This window comes from Topomyia yanbarensis, chromosome 2, assembly GCF_030247195.1.
Source record: "Topomyia yanbarensis strain Yona2022 chromosome 2, ASM3024719v1, whole genome shotgun sequence".
Taxonomy (NCBI): Eukaryota; Metazoa; Arthropoda; class Insecta; order Diptera; family Culicidae; genus Topomyia; species Topomyia yanbarensis.
In genome coordinates this window covers 378,351,186-378,371,491 of record NC_080671.1, presented here as the reverse complement: position 1 = coordinate 378,371,491, position 20,306 = coordinate 378,351,186, and the positions used below count along the sequence as shown (strand labels likewise).

At 38.4% G+C, this 20,306-nt stretch overlaps 1 protein-coding gene across 1 annotated transcript; it reads right to left on the bottom strand.

Moving 5' to 3' along the window:
• Window positions 1–17,443: 17,443 nt before the first annotated feature.
• LOC131680783 (uncharacterized) lies at window positions 17,444–18,022 on the bottom strand. Its single transcript, XM_058961494.1, has one exon. It carries the CDS (start codon window positions 18,020–18,022, stop codon window positions 17,444–17,446), a length of 579 nt encoding a protein of 192 aa, XP_058817477.1.
• Between the last annotated feature and the right edge of the window lie 2,284 nt (window positions 18,023–20,306).

Genomic DNA, 20,306 nt, shown 5'->3' with positions numbered 1-20,306 from the left:
TCCGGACAGTCGACAGTTGGGAGTATTGCTTATGTTTAATTGAATCAACAATTTTATTATTCCTAGCTCCTTCTTTCCGGCATTGTTATGCTATCTAAGGCACATTTTAAACGGTATAAAATAAGCCCTACCGAAATACCTAAACGACTAACGGATATACAACATATGACATGTGCGCAGGTTTTTTACACTAATTATAAGAACAAGATTGAAAACAATTAAGACGAAAAGAAACTAACTTATCACTTCTTGCGTCTATAATTAACCTACAATATTTTTATACTCACGAAAAAATATGGTTAACGTGACAGTAATACAATGCATATACTCCAAGGCATATGCAACCCAGCAAACCTTTTGGTGGTATAACCAAGATTCAACGGAATAATACGCGTTCATATACCGCCAAAAAGTCGCACTAAATGCACAAAATGCGCACCAATGTACATAGCTATTGAAATTGACGATTTCTTACAACAATATACACGTTACATTCGATATTTCTTTCATATTAAAGCGATTATAGATAATATATTTACGATTTCCTAAGCGACACAATCTTATATTATATACGATATTCTTAACACGTGTACGATTCCGGAACACGATATACGATTATCTGCATTTCGTTGGTAAAGCAGATCAAAAACTAGGATCAGTTATTAGGCACATCAATCATTTCCATCATAACAAAATACGTACACCCAAAACACACCTGTATGATTTACATGCGAAAAAGCATTATACTAATGCGACTTTTGCATTGTGACTGGCATAGCATAGCATAGCATAGCATATACGATTGCACAAATCGTGGGTGGCTATACAATGATCAGCTAATATTTACCAAAATATCCACTATTTCGTGTGGCAAGAAAAAAAAAAGAAAAAAACCTGGACACGTCCTTACAATCGTCGAGGAAGGGAAGGAATGTTAGTTCAACATCTACTTGCGAAAGTGCAGGGAACCCATACTATTTTCATAGATGTTTCAGGAATAGGAGCTTGTGTTAGTAGGGCAGGTTATTTATGAGGAGCTTATTCAACAACATTTCAGTGTAAAATGGATGTAACTTACCTCGGTTATCCCGTATTTACAATAAAAAATTATTTGGATAAAATATATAAACATTGAACAAATAACATTAAACAATTTCACCTGTTCTCAATTAATTATGGTGCAAGAATTCTCCTCCATCATCAGTGAAATCGTTGCATCAACTAATAATTTATAGATGGCGCTACGCTGAACGAGCGGGTGTATTTTTGGCGGCTAAAGTCACGCGCATTCATTGCACAGTTATCAGAATGTGACGATAAAATCACTACATAAAATCTCTATTTTGACGCTATTCACACCTATTAACACGTAACTCTATAGAAGAAATGACTATGTGAATGATTGACTTCGATTTTCCGTCAAACACATTATATACTATTGCAAAACTTTGGAAACTATTGCACGAACAGAAAGACACGTCCGAGCGGTTCGGCAGTGCTGCCACTTTTCGCGACTTTTGCATTGTGACTATTATAATGCAAATAAAGCGTCAGTGGTACGGGACAAAAATGCATTAGGCGCCGATTACACCGTCGCCACTCACACAATCCCACAATTGGCAGTGCATTGGTTTCAGAAAAATCCTGCACTAATACACATGTAATGAACGCATTCACTTGTATATATGTGCTTTAGTTTGTGTAAGTGGCTTGAGCTCTAAAAATTTGAACACATGCTCAAGGAACTTATTTTCATTTTGCCTTTCAACCGATGCACCATATTACAAAGAGCAGCTTATTTAGACCATCTAAATGGTGAGGTAATTATTATGTTGCAAGTGCCGCCGTTCCCCCAATCCTAAATGTCCCTGCGATTCGTGAGTTCTGGATAAGCTCACGAAATTTGAACGGAAGCTGAGATGTATAGGTATCATTCCAGTAGTTTGGCTACGTCTCACTCTCCCCTTGTCCTATGTTCATCGTATGTCCATATTACCCATGCCAGCTGTCCGTCTTTCCCATCCCAGTTTTTGAATGTCGATTTTGTGCCTCTTTTTCACAACTATTTTAAACATCTGTTTCAAATTTTATTAGTATAAGTTACTATATTGATGGAACAGTTCCCCTATATGATTCAGTCACATAGGTGTGAGTGTGTGCAACTGCAAATGCTATCGTTGCCGAAAACCGATAGGGCTTATTGCATCGTCCGGAGCTGATGTTGCTCGTATGGGATAAGAGCAACAACTGATTTAAACCGGCACGCCTCGCCTCTATTTATGACTTTTCGTCTTTGATTGAGCCACTAAGGTGCTTCCTATTGACGGCTCTGTGTGAGAAATCTGCTTCACAAATGGCAATTTTCCCTTTTTTTAATTTAACCGTTTTTCAAAAGACTACTTTTATTGCAGAGATATTAATCTATTACCAATATTTAGGTTAGGTGTTTCTGAATCGGTTGGTGTATGAATGATTAAAATTAGAATGACACCTATCCCCAGATAGTGGAGTAAGACATTTTTAATTTCAAATGCTTTCTGCTTTTTCTGTGGTGTGTCATCATTGTATCTTCTGAGTATGCATGAAACTGGCACGCAGGTGCATTATTAGAATGAAATGCTAGCAGTGCGGTAGTTATGGAATGTACTACCTACCATCGAAGAATGCGAGCTGACATGAAACGCAGCAGCTGCTACGCTTACAACGTCAGAACACAAAAATAACGAATTTTTCATATAGTCCCTTTTTATACCTGTGTAGTTCATTCGATGATAAAGGGGTAATCCTAGCAATGCTCGCTGCTTGGTCGAATTGTATCGACCAATCATAGCACATATAATTACTGCTTTCATAAAATCCATTATTTCCGTTATTTTAAGTAATTGTACATCCTACGGAATTGAATGCAAAATTGTTGTACATATTACCAATCAGATATCGCAATAATCTTATTTTTTCATTCAGTAGGGGAGACCGGGGCTAGTTGGCGGTGTTTTCATTTTTTACCGCTTTGATTTTGGTAGATCTTGCAAAATAGAACACGTTGCATGAAAGGGTAGACTGTTGGCAACATCTCTGAATTTTATTAATTGTTTGATACGTTGTCTTCTTTTCTAGAGACAAAAATATGTGACGCGGAAAAGCCGCCAACTTACCCAGCCTCGGGGTAAGTTGGCGGAGTGCCAGAAAACAAGCAATCCAATGGAAATACAATTACATAAGTGGTCCATATGAAATGTGCCGATTGTCTTTTCAATAAAACTGTATAGTATTCGACACTTTTCATTATATTTCAGTCTCAATACCCCGCCATTTGGACTTCGACGCGTACTCCATATTCAAAAGCAAATTTTCGAAATTCTTCAGGCGATTGGCTGAAATAATTGTCCCCTGCGTTGACGAGAGACACAAGAAAAAGTTACTCTTACTTTGGAGTGAATTCCAGAAATAAAAATATATGATGACTATTTTTGCACAACCGCATATTTTATAAAAACCTGTTTTAATCCACCTAGCGGTGCAATTGTGCCTTTCTCATTTCTCTAAACTATGGCACGGAGGCTTTTTATGTTCAACATAATTGTGGAAATGTCCATTACATTCTTAGTACACTTTGCACTTATACACAATGGCATGCCAGCCACGAACTTGATGAGCTACGTGTCGACGGTGAAACACTTGAAACAAAAAAATATCATACTCCATTAGCCTAATCATCATTAGATCAATGTTATCTGCTTGCTAACTCATTTTGTCATGCGGGGCTGGGTATGTGAAGAGGGCGAAAGTCCCATGAACGAACGACTCCCCAGCTTAAATTGGTATGCTTTGTGATATAGTGGTGGTTTAAAGATGACGGGGTTGAAAGGGAGGGGTATGAGGGCTGGATGGGGTGGTGGTCTGAGGGGTGATTTAAGGAGATTTTTAAAGGAGGGGCGCGAACAGTAGAGGGGGGGGGGGTGTAACCCCTCTCCGTAAACCATCAACTACGCCCCTGTTAAAATCCAGAAACCCTAAACGAGTCGAAAAAAAAATTTGCCGGGATTAGGTTGACGTTTTTCAGAGTGATTGCATAACCTTTCTATATGAGAAAGGCAAAAATGTGCCAAAATCCAAAAAAGTGAGTCGTAGTCAAATTTTTTTTTCGAGTTTGCATCAAATCTCGACGTTTCATGCACCTTGAACACACTTAGCATCAAAAATAAAAATTCTATTTTTAATTTTTCCTATAGTTTATATGAGAAATTTCTGTGTGGCCGCACTCTGAAACCCGTAATTCCGGAACCAGAATTCCGATCGATCCAAAATTCAATAGCAGCCGATGGGAAGGTTGCACCTTTCATTTGAGACTAAGTTTGGGCAAATCGGTCCAGCCATCTCTGAGAAAAATGAGTGACATTATTTGACACATACGCACATACATACACACACACACATACACACACACATACACACACACATACACACACATACACACACACATACATACATACACACACACATACAGACTTTTTCCTATCTCGACGAACTGAGTCGAATGGGATATGACACTCGGCCCGCCGGGCCGGGATTAGGTTGACGTTTTTCAGAGTGATTGCATAACCTTTCTATATGAGAAAGGCAAAAAGGATTTAAAAAATTACTTTTGGGTATGAATAGATGTAACATCTATACGGATGCTGAAAGCTCTTTTCACGCACTATCGAAAAGTATAATCGTTCGGGGAATAGATTTAAACACAAAATGTTTAAAATTATAAAAAAATTACAGAGTTTGCTCAAAAATACAATATCGCCCACAGCTTCTACAAAACATAATGTTTCACAACAAAAACACATTGGATAATGCGTTTCACATTACTTGAGGTATACAACAATAGACAGCGCTTTATGTCTAATAGAAATGGAGAAAAGGGGCTTCCGCCAACTTACCTCAACCGCTAACTAGCCCCGGGCTCCCCTACAACGGAAGATTTTCAAGTTTAAAAAATCGGGTAAAATGCTGGCAGAAAATTGTGAAACGGAACCCCTATATTGAAACGTTAGAAGTATTTTACTTCAAATTCCTTTTTTACCTGGGGTAGAAGTCGAGGTGTCATCATAATCTAGATTGCGGATGGCTAGATGTACATTAGCTTCAGGGACGGAAGTTTGTTGTCCAACGGTAGGATGGAGATGATTTTTTTTGAGGAAGTGCTTTGTCAAGGAGCTTTGGGAGGATATAATATACCCTCTTTGGCTTTACACGGAGGAACAGTCGTGATGCCATAATTGAGTTTCAGCTTCGACGCCGGAAGTACATCTACTAACCAAAAGTTACTTTGGGATACAGTGTCAAGGGTATTATCAGTTGACTGAAAAAAATATTGTTTTCGGAAGATATCAGTTACACTCAAATAAAATCGACAAAGAGGGAAAAATCCTATTCATACTAACCCACTTATTTATTTGATTTACCCAAAATCAATTCGGTAAGAATCACTTACGCTAACGCAAGAATCTCTCACCAAAACCATAGGTACCCTGGTAATGTGCAGAAAATTTCAAGAATCTCCATTGCATGGAATGTAGGCAGCCTACTTCAATGAAATGTAAGGAATCTTCCTACAAAAAATACAAGAAAAAATAAATTTTGTCGTGGATAAGCACATGTGAATGGAAGTGAAGAACCTACATATGGGCTTAATGTTACACCAAATTGAATAGATGACGAACCGATATGTGACCAATATCGGCCCAATATCAAACGGCGAGTATTTAGGAACATTAGTCTGTCGAGCGGGTGTATGTGTATTGCAAAATAATGCTTTGTTCTAACACAGACTCGGCTCCTACTAAGAATTTTCCACAGCGTTCGCCTTATTGCCGTTTTTTTGCAATTTGCACTGTTTTTTTTCAATGTTTGGTAGCAGGGTGAAGATTAAACTGAAAAATTTAGAAAAAATTCATCCTCTCAAAATTGAACTGATTAAACTGCAAAAAACTTATTAGGTAAAAATACTGACAGTCGTAAAGAAATGAAATAAGAACTCTTCCGCAATCTTCAAACCAATTACTTCGTAAAAGTAACGATTTTACCATATCAAACCTTAAAAAATACTGACCAACCTTCGACTGGATTAGTGTGCATACGTTTTCTGTAATTTGGGTATCGACAACAGAACCCATCACTTGCTTCTGTTCTCTGTGCCATCCTGTTCTACAAAAGCTTTTTGTTCCCTAAACATCTCGAAATTATTGAGGTGTCACAAAATGTAGATTTTCGGAAATTCTGCAGGAAACTTTTACCTCGAACAACACTGTGCCAAATCACACAACAATACACCGACAAAAAAGGGGTTCATTCTAATTGTAACTCTCCTATCTAGATTTCACCGAGCAACCCAAAAAGGCCGAGAATTCCATTCACTTTGTCGGAAAAGGAAACTGTCCGTTGCGTCCGATAGATGGATATTATTGTTAGCCTACCTCCATCCATTAAAGAATATTTCGTTTTTGCACCCATGCGAATCTTTCGTATGTGAAAAAAGAGTGGGAGGACCAACGCTTTCAAGAGATTCCGGTTTCTAAACCAAGAACTAGAACGGTGATGATGACGATATTTTTTTTTTCTTCGCCGACCGAACATAAGTTTTATATTACAGCAATTATACTTTGACTCCGGCAGATTTGCTCGGCTGGTGGAAAGGACCTAGGCTAGATTTTTGCAAAGATTGCTTGCCATACAGTTGGCTCCTTCAAAATGGAACGTGGGGTTATGTTATATCTAAACGTCAGGCACTTTGGATGGGCTAACATTACATTAATGGGATATATAATTAGAACAAAAAAGGATATGAACAAGCCTGATTCAGTGCAACAGGTTCCAGGTAACAAACTGACCAGGATTGAATCCTTTTTTTTATTACTTAGTGTGTTGTGCCTTTCTTTGCAAATCTGCTATGTTCTGAAAGGTTCTGAAAGAAAATCATTCTGTTAAATGGCAAAGAGTGGTAATTTGATACGCGTGTGCACATATGTGTTAGGATATGCGTCTGCTGTTGGCAGCTTTATTAACAATTGGGGTAATTTATGGCGTCAAGTCACTCGTCGGTCGTACGTGGGAGCGTGTGGCACTTAGGTTTTAGATGGCGCAAAAACGAATCCACTGAAATGTATTGCACTTCCTTCCTCGAACACCTTCATCCATCACAGGAAGCCCCATCAGCTAAAAGATCATTCTCAATTTAATCCTTTTGTTCAATGAACAAATATCTCACATTTTTTGCGTCTCTCTTCAACGGGTAAAGTTTTCCTACACATATACCTTCGGAATCGTATATGGTTGGTGATGGATAAAAGAAAATTCTCAATTGCCTTCATAAATAACCTTAATTACCATTTGGGCACAGCTGGAGGTATTCGGGCGTGAAAGAAATCTTGTCTTTTATTTGGGCGTCCAGGAATGATATCGGAATGGAAAAAAATTCGGACGATCGTACGTTCGCCTTTTCGATGATAGGTGAAATAGATCAGGCCTGATTATAAAAAAACTATACACGGGGAGTCAGAATTTTACGATGACGTTTGCTTACGGTGTTGTAATGTAATGTTACTAGTTAAATTTATAAAGTTATAGAATAACTCCACGCAGAAGTCTTCATCATAACATTATTCGTAAACTTTTATTTCAATTCAATAAAACTCAAATGGAATTGACGTATTAAAGCGGTCTTGTGAACATTTCTATTGAAAATATTCCAGTCTAATGTAAAGCGGTCCCTATACGAACATAAATCTTGACGATAAACCAAATATTGATCCATATATTGATGGTTTGAAGACATATTGAAAATATTAATACTGTGGAGTTCAAATAGGATTCCCAACAAACATTAGGAGCTGAACTATAAGACTACGTGTTGATTTAAAGCAGATTAAAGGTTATGTAAGCTGAATAAAACTTTCGCTGAACTATTTAAACATGAACAGTTTATTCAGCCTATTTAAAATCCAGTATTCGCCAGTTCCAACTAGGCTGAACTATACTGCTAATAAATGTAATAGCGACAATATTAAAGCTTTTATTCAACCATCTTAATTAGACTGAATTGCGAGTTGAATAAACGATGCTGTTACCAATAGTATTACCTTTAATCATTAAGCTGCACTACATGTCTTCAAGAGGTTGTTTCTACCTTTACATTTGCCGTTATACCACCTTTGACATTTAGCTGAATTATGTGTCTAACAAAGGTAATTGTAACTACTACAAAAATTGGCGCGATTAGCAAATCATGAGGAATGGCAACCGACCTGGGTTCGAGTCCCAATACACACACAATATTTTTTTACTATTATGTGAAGGATTTTTTTTATTATTTCGGTGTATTCCAATTGAGATGTTTTGCATATATTACAGTTAAGGAGCAATAGATCAATAAATGAATAAAGAAATAAAGAAAGTTTATTTTTTTTTTATATCTACTGAGTTTTCACCACGGGAAATACACGATTTACAGTTTTTCAATGTACAAGCTTACCAAATCACACGCGCCCTCGTTTATGTAAATTTACCTTTTAATTCGAAACGGTCTGTTTACTTGTGAAACATGAATATTCTCATATTGAACACAAGAGAAACTTTTTGTTCCAACGTTGCTATAAATTTTAGACACCAGCATTGTTATCATGATTTTTTTCTATCCATCGACTTGCAAACAAAGGTACAATGAAATGATTATTCACGCTGGCGAACTTAATTGATATAAATAAATAAACTATTGAATTCGAACAGCGACTTCCGCTTACCAAAAAAATCACAATGGAAAGAAAATAATTTGGCAGGGAGTGGTAAATAAATTGAGGAGACTGCCACCTTAGAATTATAAATTGAGTTCTTGTCGACCGGTCTCACGAACACTAATGCGATTTGCTGGTTGAAAACAATCCCATTTGCTTTTGCCGTCTTTGTTTATTATTTTCCACCAGCTAGTGATGTAGTATTTGTGTCATGTGACGTGTACGTACATGAGCCGTAGAAAAGTCTATGACTTCAATCCATCATTCAGTTACCATCACTTTCATATAACACCCATTTTTACTTATCTAATTGTTTTGTGACAACCATAAATCCTCACCTTGGAAACAAAAACGACTATATTCATCATTTTTTAAATAAATAAATTATCTAATTTAAAATTCCCGAATGTTCTAAAAATTATTAAATTAAAAAAAATTAAAAGGAAAAAATTATCGTAGGTTGGGATTCGAACCCAAGCCAACTAGGTTCACTCAAATCTATAGAAGGCTACTGTAGCCTTTGTACAGACTCTATTCAGCAGCCTAGACTTGTCGGTACATCGGTGAAATCTTAAGCATTCGATGTATGCAAGATTGGTGCAGACAGTAAGGTACGTGCTTAGTATTCAACAGGTTGCTGGTTCGGATCCACACGGAAAACCCCGCAATCACAAAAAATGAATATTGCAATTTTTGATTTTTGTCTGGACTGTTTCAACTAAAAATTGTTGATTCAACTAACTGTCCTGTTGATTTTCGCATCATCAATTGGCTGAATAAATTAGTTGTTTTTGAAAGCTGTCAGTTTTCAGAAAATAAAGACAGCAAAAAGGAAACAAAAATTTGCAAATTTTATTTAACCATTTCTTTAGTTGAAAAGGATACGTCAATTTTCTCGCTATGTTCATTTTGTAAAATTTTTGAGGCTAACATAAAAGAGCTTGATTTTGAAGTTTAGATTAATAAACCAGTTATAATACTTAGAAGTGCCTACCTAATTTAGTGATATATATGTGAATTTATGGAAGTATTTTTATATAATACATCAGGTAGACAACAAATTGCATGATTCGACTGATGTTCGAACGTGAGCAAATCTTCTGGAACCAGGTGTGTATGTTTCATGTGTTTTTACAAATCAGCCATCCAATTTTCTCACATGTTAACAAATGTTAGACATTAGAATAGGACATTAGTCTCCATCAGTAAATTGATCTGTATATTCTATCATTGCATAAATAATTGTTCCATGCAAATAGAGAATCTAGTGGAACATGGAACCATAATTCGTATAGAAAGATTGACTTTCTATACTTTTTATAAAATAGAAGAATTGTAAACGTATTGGCGCTGAACAGTGTTAATATTTATATTTTCTAGTGATACAACGCGTTTGGATAAATCAAGCCATTGATATGATAGCAATAAACTTCTTCGAAGATAATTTGGCTTTTTATTACTGGGTAATAAATCCTCCTTATAATTAACAAAATCGTTAGCTGTTACAACTGGTTGGGATATTTTTCAATAATACAATTGATTGAAACAACCATCTTGGTTTTTAGTTTCAACACGCACCAATCTTGAAATCAACAATTATATTAGTTGTTACAACTGTTTGGGAATTATTCCAATATTACAATTGACTGAAACAACCATCTCGGTTTTCAGTTTCAACTCGCACCAATCTTGAAATCAACAATTATATTAGTTGTTACAACTGTTTGGGAATTATTCCAATATTACAATTGACTGAAACAACCATCTCGGTTTTCAGTTTCAACTCGCACCAATCTTGAAATCAACAATTATATTAGTTGTTACAACTGTTTGGGAATTATTCCAATATTACAATTGACTGAAACAACCATCTCGGTTTTCAGTTTCAACTCGCACCAATCTTGAAATCAACAATTATATTAGTTGTTACAACTGTTTGGGAATTATTCCAATATTACAATTGACTGAAACAACCATCTGGGTTTTCAGTTTCAACTCGCACCAATCTTGAAATCAACAATTATATTAGTTGTTACAACTGGTTGGGAATTATTCCAATATTACAATTGACTGAAACAACCATCTCGGTTTTCAGTTTCAACTCGCACCAATCTTGAAATCAACAATTATATTAGTTGTTACAACTGGTTGGGAATTATTCCAATATTACAATTGACTGAAACAACCATCTCGGTTTTCAGTTTCAACTCGCACCAATCTTGAAATCGACAATTATATTAGTTGTTACAGCTATTTGATGAGCTGATTTGGATGGTGTGTGTCTTTGCTAACTGACAGCATCACATTTTCAACTAGATGATTTAGTTGTTTCAGCAACTGTTTTGTTCATTCAAAAACAAAAATGAAAGTTTAGAAAAATCAACAATCGTTTAGCTGTACCAAATTTTAACCAATCGATTTCAGAAATTCGACTAATATATTAGTTGCTATGCGATCGGGAGCGTTTCCGTGCAGGTACGTGATATGATATCCAACAAGGTAATACAATTTTTCTCTAACTGTAACGTAACACCAATAAGAGAATATGGCTTCCAAAGAGATTGATGGCGTGTGTAACTTGAAATAAATGTCTTTTTTAACAATTTTCCTATGATAATTCTCTCAGCTGAATAGCGGTAACGAAAAGGTTTATTGATAAAGCTGAACTGTGGTTTTCTTCAGGCTGTATACGTGCTGAAGAATTGTTCTTTCATGTGTCTTAATCAGACAAGCTGAATAAATTCTCCAAATCCCGGATGTTTAAGGGTGGAATAAACGATATATGATTACACGTATACTTCCAATGTTCAGCTAGAGCTGAATAAAGCAACTGTTAAAACGTTTATAAAACCAAGAAATGTTTGTTGGGTTAACGTATGCATTGAAGTAGTCTTGTCAATATTTTTATTGACAATATTCTTGTCTCGTACGCTGAACGGTTGGTAACTTCCGGTGTTGGAATATATTTCGCAAGGTCCTTATAACAGCGCGTTTTCGTAGCGACTACTTAAAGAATATATATCAGGCCCGGCTTCAGGCTCGCCTGTCACCGCCGTTTACTTCTTATTGTGCCTGGCTGCCAGAACATCCCCCGCCCCATGAATCCAAGCGGGACTCTCCAGGATATGTGTTGGGTTCACCAGCATCAACCTCCATCACAGATAGTTTTACTACCGGTCTTTTCAGCCTCCCTGAAGCCGTCTCTACAATCGCCTGTTGAACTCTACCATCTGCCGCTGTGATCATTTCTTCAATCCGCCCGCGGATCCAATTTCTTCGAAATTAGCACCGTTGTTCGAGAATATCTCAACCGGTGATCCCCGTCGGCGGATGAAGCGACGAATAGCCATCACGCACGAGTCGGTAGAAAGACTATGGGCGACCTCTAGATGGATTGCGCGAACCACCAGACACGTAAACACAGCCACGTATCGCTTCTCTTTTCTTCTGCCAATACTAACTTCATATGGCCCCATGTAATCCACGCCAATGTAGCTAAACGGTCGAACGTGCGATGGCAATCGTTGCTCAGGAAGCGGAGCCATTCTGGGAGCTTTCGGCACGCATTTATTTATTTTGCACCACTGGCAACTTTTAATAACATTGTCAACCGCAGATCGGATTTGTCTCACTTCAAATCGCTGTCGCAGCTCGTTCACCATCATCTCCTTTCCCGCGTTACCCAGCTTACGATGGTAGTGATTCCTTCAAATCGCTGTCGCAGCTCGTTCACCATCATCTCCTTTCCCGCGTTACCCAGCTTACGATGGTAGTGATTCAGGATTCGAGAAGTAATAGACCTTTCTCGTCCGACCTAACCCCCTTTTTTCTTATTTTTATTCAAAAGACTACACATTTTTAAGAATATTGCCGTTGAAATGAGACTATTTGGAGCTATCGTAATTTTTTAATGATTTTTTTAAATTTGAAAAATGCAAGAATGTTGAGTATTTTTTTCACCTTTGCAAGAATGGTGGGACTCAAAATGTGTGTTTAGGCAACACTGTTTTGTATATTTTTGCTTGAGTTCCTGGCAACGCGGCAAATGAAGTGGTGAGTCGCGGTACAAAGTTCATTGGTTATGTAAACAAACTAAAGTGAACCTCTCGGTGGAGAACATTGCATGATAATGTTTAACCTCACTTTTTTGACAGTTCAGAGAGATTGTTTACATGGTCTTGGAATTTTTGTTTGATTCGATCATAGTATGAGAAAGTTGGTTTGGTTCGCTGCCAAATGTTAACACTTTCTAAACAAGGTCGCTCAGCTGTAATTTTTTATTTGATGTCGGCATCATACATTGTTCCGTTAAATTTAACATTTTTACTTTTCTAGTACATGATTCATTGTAGAAGTAAGGAATTTCTAGCCAAACATTTGAAAAAGGCCCACTGCCAAATGCAAACAAATCGAATTTTCATGTTCTCTATTAAAATCCTGGGACAAAACCTGTGGATATAAGTTTTTTTTTCTTTTTTTCTGTTCAATTGTTCTCTTGTCTTGCATAGCCACTCTATCTTCCTCACATATTTTAAATGGACTGGCTACATTTGACAGTTCCCCCTGACTGCATTTGACGGTTCCCTTTGGCTGCATTTGACAGCTCCCCCTGGCTGCAATTGACATTAGGTTTTTTCGAATCCACACGTCACATCCCAGTTAAAAACTATCTATCTGGCCATGTGCATAAACATAACGTAACAGTGGATTATGAAGAATTTAGATAATGATTTTATAACAAATTATAAAAGGGCCCGGCTGATATAAAAGTCCTAACTAGCAATACGCTTATTATAAAATGATTATAAAGGATTATTGTAACTGATTCCAAAAGGATTATAAAGGCAGTGAAATACGTACTCAACGAATTAAGGGGAGTGTCTCATGTAAACAATATGCGCAATCAAACTAAATAAATTAGACCCTTTTCAAATGTTTCAAATGTTTGGGTAGAATTTAGATTATTTTATCGTTGTTGCGATCAATTTCGTTTGGTTTTTTTTGTTCACAATGTTAGTCGCAGAGCATTTTGGTGATCTATGGCAATTGAAGACCTTTACACCCCATACTAGGTCCGCTCCTGTTGCAGCTGTTTCGCCCCGTCCGGCACCGAGTCAACCGATGGTCCAGCCTGCGCCGCACTCGTCTGTCGCTATGCCAGTGGCAGGGACTTGGATTAAAGGCTAAAAGGTCAGCTACGGCTGGTGGTGTTGCTGCAATCGGTTTGCCTTCGGCCACGTTGGACATTCGGCTAACGGGAATATTCAGCGATTCCGATTCGAAGGAAGCAGCGCCAGTAGCAGACTGCTTCGGTTCAGCAATACGCTCCGGTATCGGACGAAGCTAACACTCCGGCAGGACGAAGGTTTCAATGAGGGGCTCAGGCATAAGTAGCAGAGTCCTTGCACTTACTGCTTGTCGAGTGAACAATTCCGACGAAACCACTGCCACTCTCGCCAAGCTTGATCACCGTCATAAGTGCGTCGTCAGCGGTATAGTGCCAGGAATAGTCGAAAAGAGTGCCAAGACTGACTTGCCGAGAGCTACAAGATTAAATAGCAGGGCGTTTTTAAAGTGACCGTAGTATAACGTAGAGGCTTTAGGCAGATAATTTATTCAGCAGAATAAGATAGCAAAATTACCCAAAACATAAGAGCTGGCTGCCGAAGTGAATCCACACACATCATCACCTACAGAGGCAAGCAATATTGGAACGCAGCGAAATTCCTCACAATGAATTGATCTCGTTAGATGAAATTCCAGGAAGTACAATTTTCATAGCATAATTTAATCGACCGAAATTGTAGTTCTCAGTCGAGAGAGAGACTGATAGAGTAGCAGCAGCTAGGAATTTTCTTTCGAAAGCTAACAGCGGTTTCGCGTATCCTGCGCTAAGTAGAGAGCGTTAAGACAGATCTCCGAAGCATGTCAAGTGCTATCAGATGAGAAAAAACCTCGCATCTATGACCAGTACGACAGGGACGGTCTGCTGACCAACGGTTCCGTCCGGTACCACCATAACACACGGCACTGGCGACACATATATTCACAAAATACTAATTACTTATACTTCCGAAAAAGTAAATAAATTGACTATGAAATTTATCATTCGCTGCCTAGTTATTTCGTGCCAATTTGAACAAGACAGCAGATAGCTTTATTGCGGTGCCAAAATGATGGCTACTCGGGATATAATATAAATTTACATATAATTTCTCCTCCCTGATATTGTACCAGAATGTATAATGCTCGGCATTATTATTATCACTCCAATCAAATCCTTCTTACTCCTTATCGTCAATGCCGAGCGCTATTTTGCATTTGCCGACCAAATCAACGACATTGCGATAATCGACGAAACTTTTGCTGTAATGGAACTTGAACACGAATAATAAATAATTGTTCCATTCGAAAGTGATAACCTTGTTGTCAACATGTTTGCAGCTATCATACGCTGGTAGGCATTCTGACCAATGGAAACGTTCTTCGATATGGGCATTGAACGATCAAAATCATTTCAACAACTTATCATCGACCGAATTCGTTACCTATAAAGTTCAGGTAAACTTCACCACCTAAAAATGAATAATCAATCGGATCATCTTGTTAGGAATTAACCCACGAGCAAACAAACAAATGTGTAAAAATTCTTATCCATCATCCAGAAAGCAATCGTTTTATAACCCAATGCTTGATCTTACGATTCAGCATATGCCACCGGGTTTTACATCCAGCGCCGATTGGTCAATGTATGAACCAGGTTACCATTGTTCCAATCCTCATCCCTCTTGAGTTGATATTCTTTCAAAGAGCATCGAAAGTATTCAAGTAATGTAAATTTTAAAAGTCCGTGTAAACAAGTCTTAGGTAAACAAGCACACCGAACTGTCAGAAAAGTGAGGTTATATATTTTCATACAATGCTCTATATTATTGACAGGTATATGAATGAATCATTTCAGCATCAGTGATGCCAGGTCTATTTAAACAATAGCCTGCAGTAAAAATATAAAAGTCTGCCGATTGCTACAAAAATCTTCAATAAATGCGACGTAGAAATGTAGTATGTATATAATTTAAATGATCAATAATGTTGAAGGCTGGTGTATAAATTGGCTGGCATAGGCTTTGTTCTGCTAAATATTTGTAATCTGCAAAAGATCTGCAGTGAAAATGCAACATCTGCAGATTTACTAATATATATATATATATATATATATATATATATATATATATATATATATATATATATATATATATATATATATATATATATATATATATATATATATATATATATATATATATATATATATATATATATATATATATATATATATATATATATATATATATATATATATATATATATATATATATATATATATATATATATATATATATATATATATATATATATATATATATATATATATATATATATATATATATATATATATATATATATATATATATATATATATATATATATATATATATATATATATATATATATATATATATATATATATATATATATATATATATATATATATATATATATATATATATATATATATATATATATATATATATATATATATATATATATATATATATATATATATATATATATATATATATATATATATATATATATATATATATATATATATATATATATATATATATATATATATATATATATATATATATATGCAGATCTGGCATCCTTTTAGTATTCCCCACAGGAAATTCATCCAAATGGTGTAAAAATATGGGGGAACAAGGCAAGATAGGTATTCAGAATATGGGGTTAAATGAGCAGCTTACACTATTTTTGATTTTTCAATAGTTAGAGGTACCAAATCATCGGGGCAATATGCAGTAACGAATTGGGGATAAAAAAGGAAGCATCCTATCATATAAATTTTTTTGGCGAGAAAGGTCTATTGGGTGTTGCCTCGGCAAAATAATCGGAAATCGGGCGTCAAATGGCACGAACTCAGCGTTTGCTGTTCGACCGTCAACTCGAAGCACGCCGAACTCGTCGGCAAACGGTGAATCCTTGTAAACTTCGCTAGATTTATCAATCATCTTCTGCTCACCGATTGGTAGACCTCTATTATTCTGCAAAGTTTTCATCTCATCAGGGTGAATTTCACTCTGGGCGACTCGCCATAAAAACTGCTCTGCCCCAAGTACTCCTCTTGTCGTAAGGGAACTTTCACCGTCGATATGGGATGCTTTATGAATCGTGCCTGATTCGATGTTGCGGTTACTGTTTCCGCTGGTAAGTCTTTCATTCGCCTCCGGCAGTTAGAAATGAACCGGAATGCTTGAGCTACGGTGCGAACCAAAATGTTCCACTTAGAGATTCTGCTGACGTCCAGCGGCTGTTTTGGTAAGGAAATGTGGTGTAGAACGTATAGTGGTCGCAGTTTTTCGACAGTATCAACTGGAATCTGTTTCTGCTTCAGCCATTCCTCCTCAGGACGATTCAGGAACGAGGGTGCGGTGAACCACCTTCCATTGGAATCAGGATCCGTATCTTTTCCTCACTTTGTCAATGCATCAGCTACGTTTTCTTTTGTCGGTATCCAACGCCAGTCCTCTGGATTGGTTTTAGACTGTATTTCGCCAGTGCGATGGGCTACGTACTGCTTATATCGTCTGTGATCTGTACGGATCCACGACAAGACTTGTCGAGTCTGTCCACAGAAAACGGCCGGTGATGTTCACTGTGTGGCTGTCGCTAACGGTCTTCATCAATCGCGCTCCCAGAACGGCGGCTTGTAACTCCATTCTCGGGATTGAGAGTTTTTTCAATGGCGCCACTTTACTTTTGGCCATCACTAGGGAGCACTGCACAGTCCCATTGTTAACTGCTCGGAAATAAGCTGCACATCCGTAACCCGCTTCGCTGGCATCCGTGAATATGTGAAGTTGAAGAGATTGGTACGGACCGGGTCCTACGAGGAAAAAATAATACCGAGGAATCTGTAGCCTTTTTATTCCCCGGAGAAGCGTGGTCCATCGCTTCCATTTCTCGAACTCCGGATCGAGCATTTCTTCATCCCACAAAATACCAGAGCGCCAAGTATCCTGGATCAGCATACGACCGTGTATTAAGTAAGGGGCCAAGAGTCCAAGCGGGTCGAATAGACTCATTATACAGCGCAGAGCTATCCGTTTGGTCGGTCTTCTTTCTCCTAAGATGTATGGTTCCAGAGTTTCTCGCATGCCGGCAGAGAACAAGAATATGTCGTTGTTAGGACCCACATCATTCCCAAAACTCTTTCCCACATCTCTTCTTTGTTGCACACGAACGAGAGGGGCTGATGAACACTGTTTTCTCCAAGTACCTCCAGAACTTCGCGACTGCTGCTCACCCAGTTTCTCATCTCGAACCCTGCATAGCTGTGGACAGTGTTCACTTACACCGCTCGAGTTGATGCCTCCCTTGCTGAGTCCGCGCTGTGGAAGTAGTCATCCATGTAGGTTTTAGTGATGATAGCCTTCGCAGCTTCAGGATAATGCCCCGTAGACTCTTCCGCATTTTTTCTCATTATGTACTGGGCGGAGCATGTCGACCCGAATGTGGCTACATCCATCACGTAGTCATCTGGTGGCTGATCCGGATCAAAACGAAAGAGAAACCGCTGAGAATGCTTGTCCGCTGGTCTGATTCGGAGTTGATGGAACATCTCCCGAATGTCGCCTCCGAAACCGATGCGATGCTCTCTAAACTTGCATATCACAGACGGCAGAGTCGTGAGAAGATCGAGTCCTTTCAGAAGCTGGGAGTTTAGCGACACGTCTTTCACCAGAGCAGCAGCATCCCACACGAGTCGCTTCTTGTTCAGCTTTCGAGGGTGCAGAACTACGTTCAATGGTAGATACCAAATCCTGGATGCATTCGCGTCAGCAAGCTTTCGATGTTTTGTGCGCGTAACATTTCTTGATGTATTCCGTTATCTGTTGGTTAACGTTATCCCGTAGCGCTGTATCTCTGGCCAATTTGGCTTCTAAGCTTTTCAATCTATGGAGGACCATCGATCGGCTATCCGGGAGTTGAACGGTTTCACTTTTCCAGAGCAGACCCGTCTCGAACTTGCCGTCCGCCATTCGCTTCGTCGTAGTCTCTAAAATTTGTCGGGCTTTCTTCTCTTCTGCCGGTTCTGATTGCGGCACTACAGAAATTCCGACATCTTCAATGACAAAACGTTGTCGGATCATCTCGTTTAGTTCGAGATCAGCTTCACAACTTCATTCATGTTTATTGACGAAGTTTTGCGAGGCACCTTCTCCTGTTGATCCATTCACTGCCCACCCCAGCAAACTTCGGACTGCTATCGGGTCACCAGCCTTTCCGACACGACTTTCCAAAGGAGCAAGCAGCTCAAGATTCTGCAAACATATTAAAACTTTCGGTACTGCATCGAGACAGGAAGTGCTTGCAAGTGTGGGAGGCATTGATTCAGTTTTTCAAAGGGCAGGCTTTGCTTCGGAAGACTAAGATCGCCAACAGTGTGGACGTCCTTCAGAGCATACCGTATCCGTTGACCTTTCCCCGAGATTTCTAAACTCATTCTTCTTGAGTCGCATTCATTACGAACAACGTTTGTAGCTGTAGTGGTTCCGGTTGACCTTCGACTTCGAGAAATCGTGCCACGCTCTGCTCTATTAATGTGAGCGACGATCCGTCGTCAAGAAAGGCATATGTCTCGTACCTACGGTTTCCGTTGTGTAGCGTAACTGGCACTACTCTGCAAAGCACTGACCCACGAGTTTGACCATGTGCGTGGCACTCGGAGATAACTGATCGTGTCGCTGATGTGCTTTGGTGAAGAAGCGGATGATGCTTCAAATGGCACGTTCCGATATTGCATCTGTACCTTGATCGGCACTGCCATTTTCCGTGGTCAAACAAGTACACTTCGCAGAGCTTCCGCTTTTCAACTGCTTTCAACCGACTCTGAAGGTCCATCTGTTTGAACTTCTCGCAATTCCGGATCCTATGATCGACTTTTGTACATATCGGGCAAGGCGTTCTCTCTATGCTCACCTTTTCCGCCTCTACTGAATCGCTATGGGTATGCAGATGACCCCTTTCTCGCGACTTCCCTTTCTCTTGCTTAGCGAACTCTCCCTTTGACTGCGCCATTGTGGTAACTTCACTCGCGTCCATCGCCAATCTGTCCGTGAACATACCAAACTCTTTCAAGGATGGTTCAGGGAATCCTCTCTTATGTCGCACCCAATCCAACTTGATCGCTGCTGGAACCTTATCAACTAGCTCCTCTAATAGCGTTGGATTTGTCAAGTGTGCTTGTAGGTTCGCTGCTTCAAGATGATCGTACAACTGTTGCACCGTCAGGCCGAAGTTAATTAAGGTGTCCAGTCTTTCTGGTTTTGGCGCTTCAACAAACCGGACTTTCGCTAGCAAATTTTTTACTAGTAGCTCTGGTCTTCCGTATAGCCGCTTCCCAGTTTCAAGGATTGACTGTACGCTATTCGGGAACAT

Bases quoted from the DNA above. Each gene is read 5' to 3' on its own strand.
- LOC131680783 (XM_058961494.1), bottom strand. From the start codon at position 18,022: ATGCGAGAAACTCTGGAACCATACATCTTAGGAGAAAGAAGACCGACC.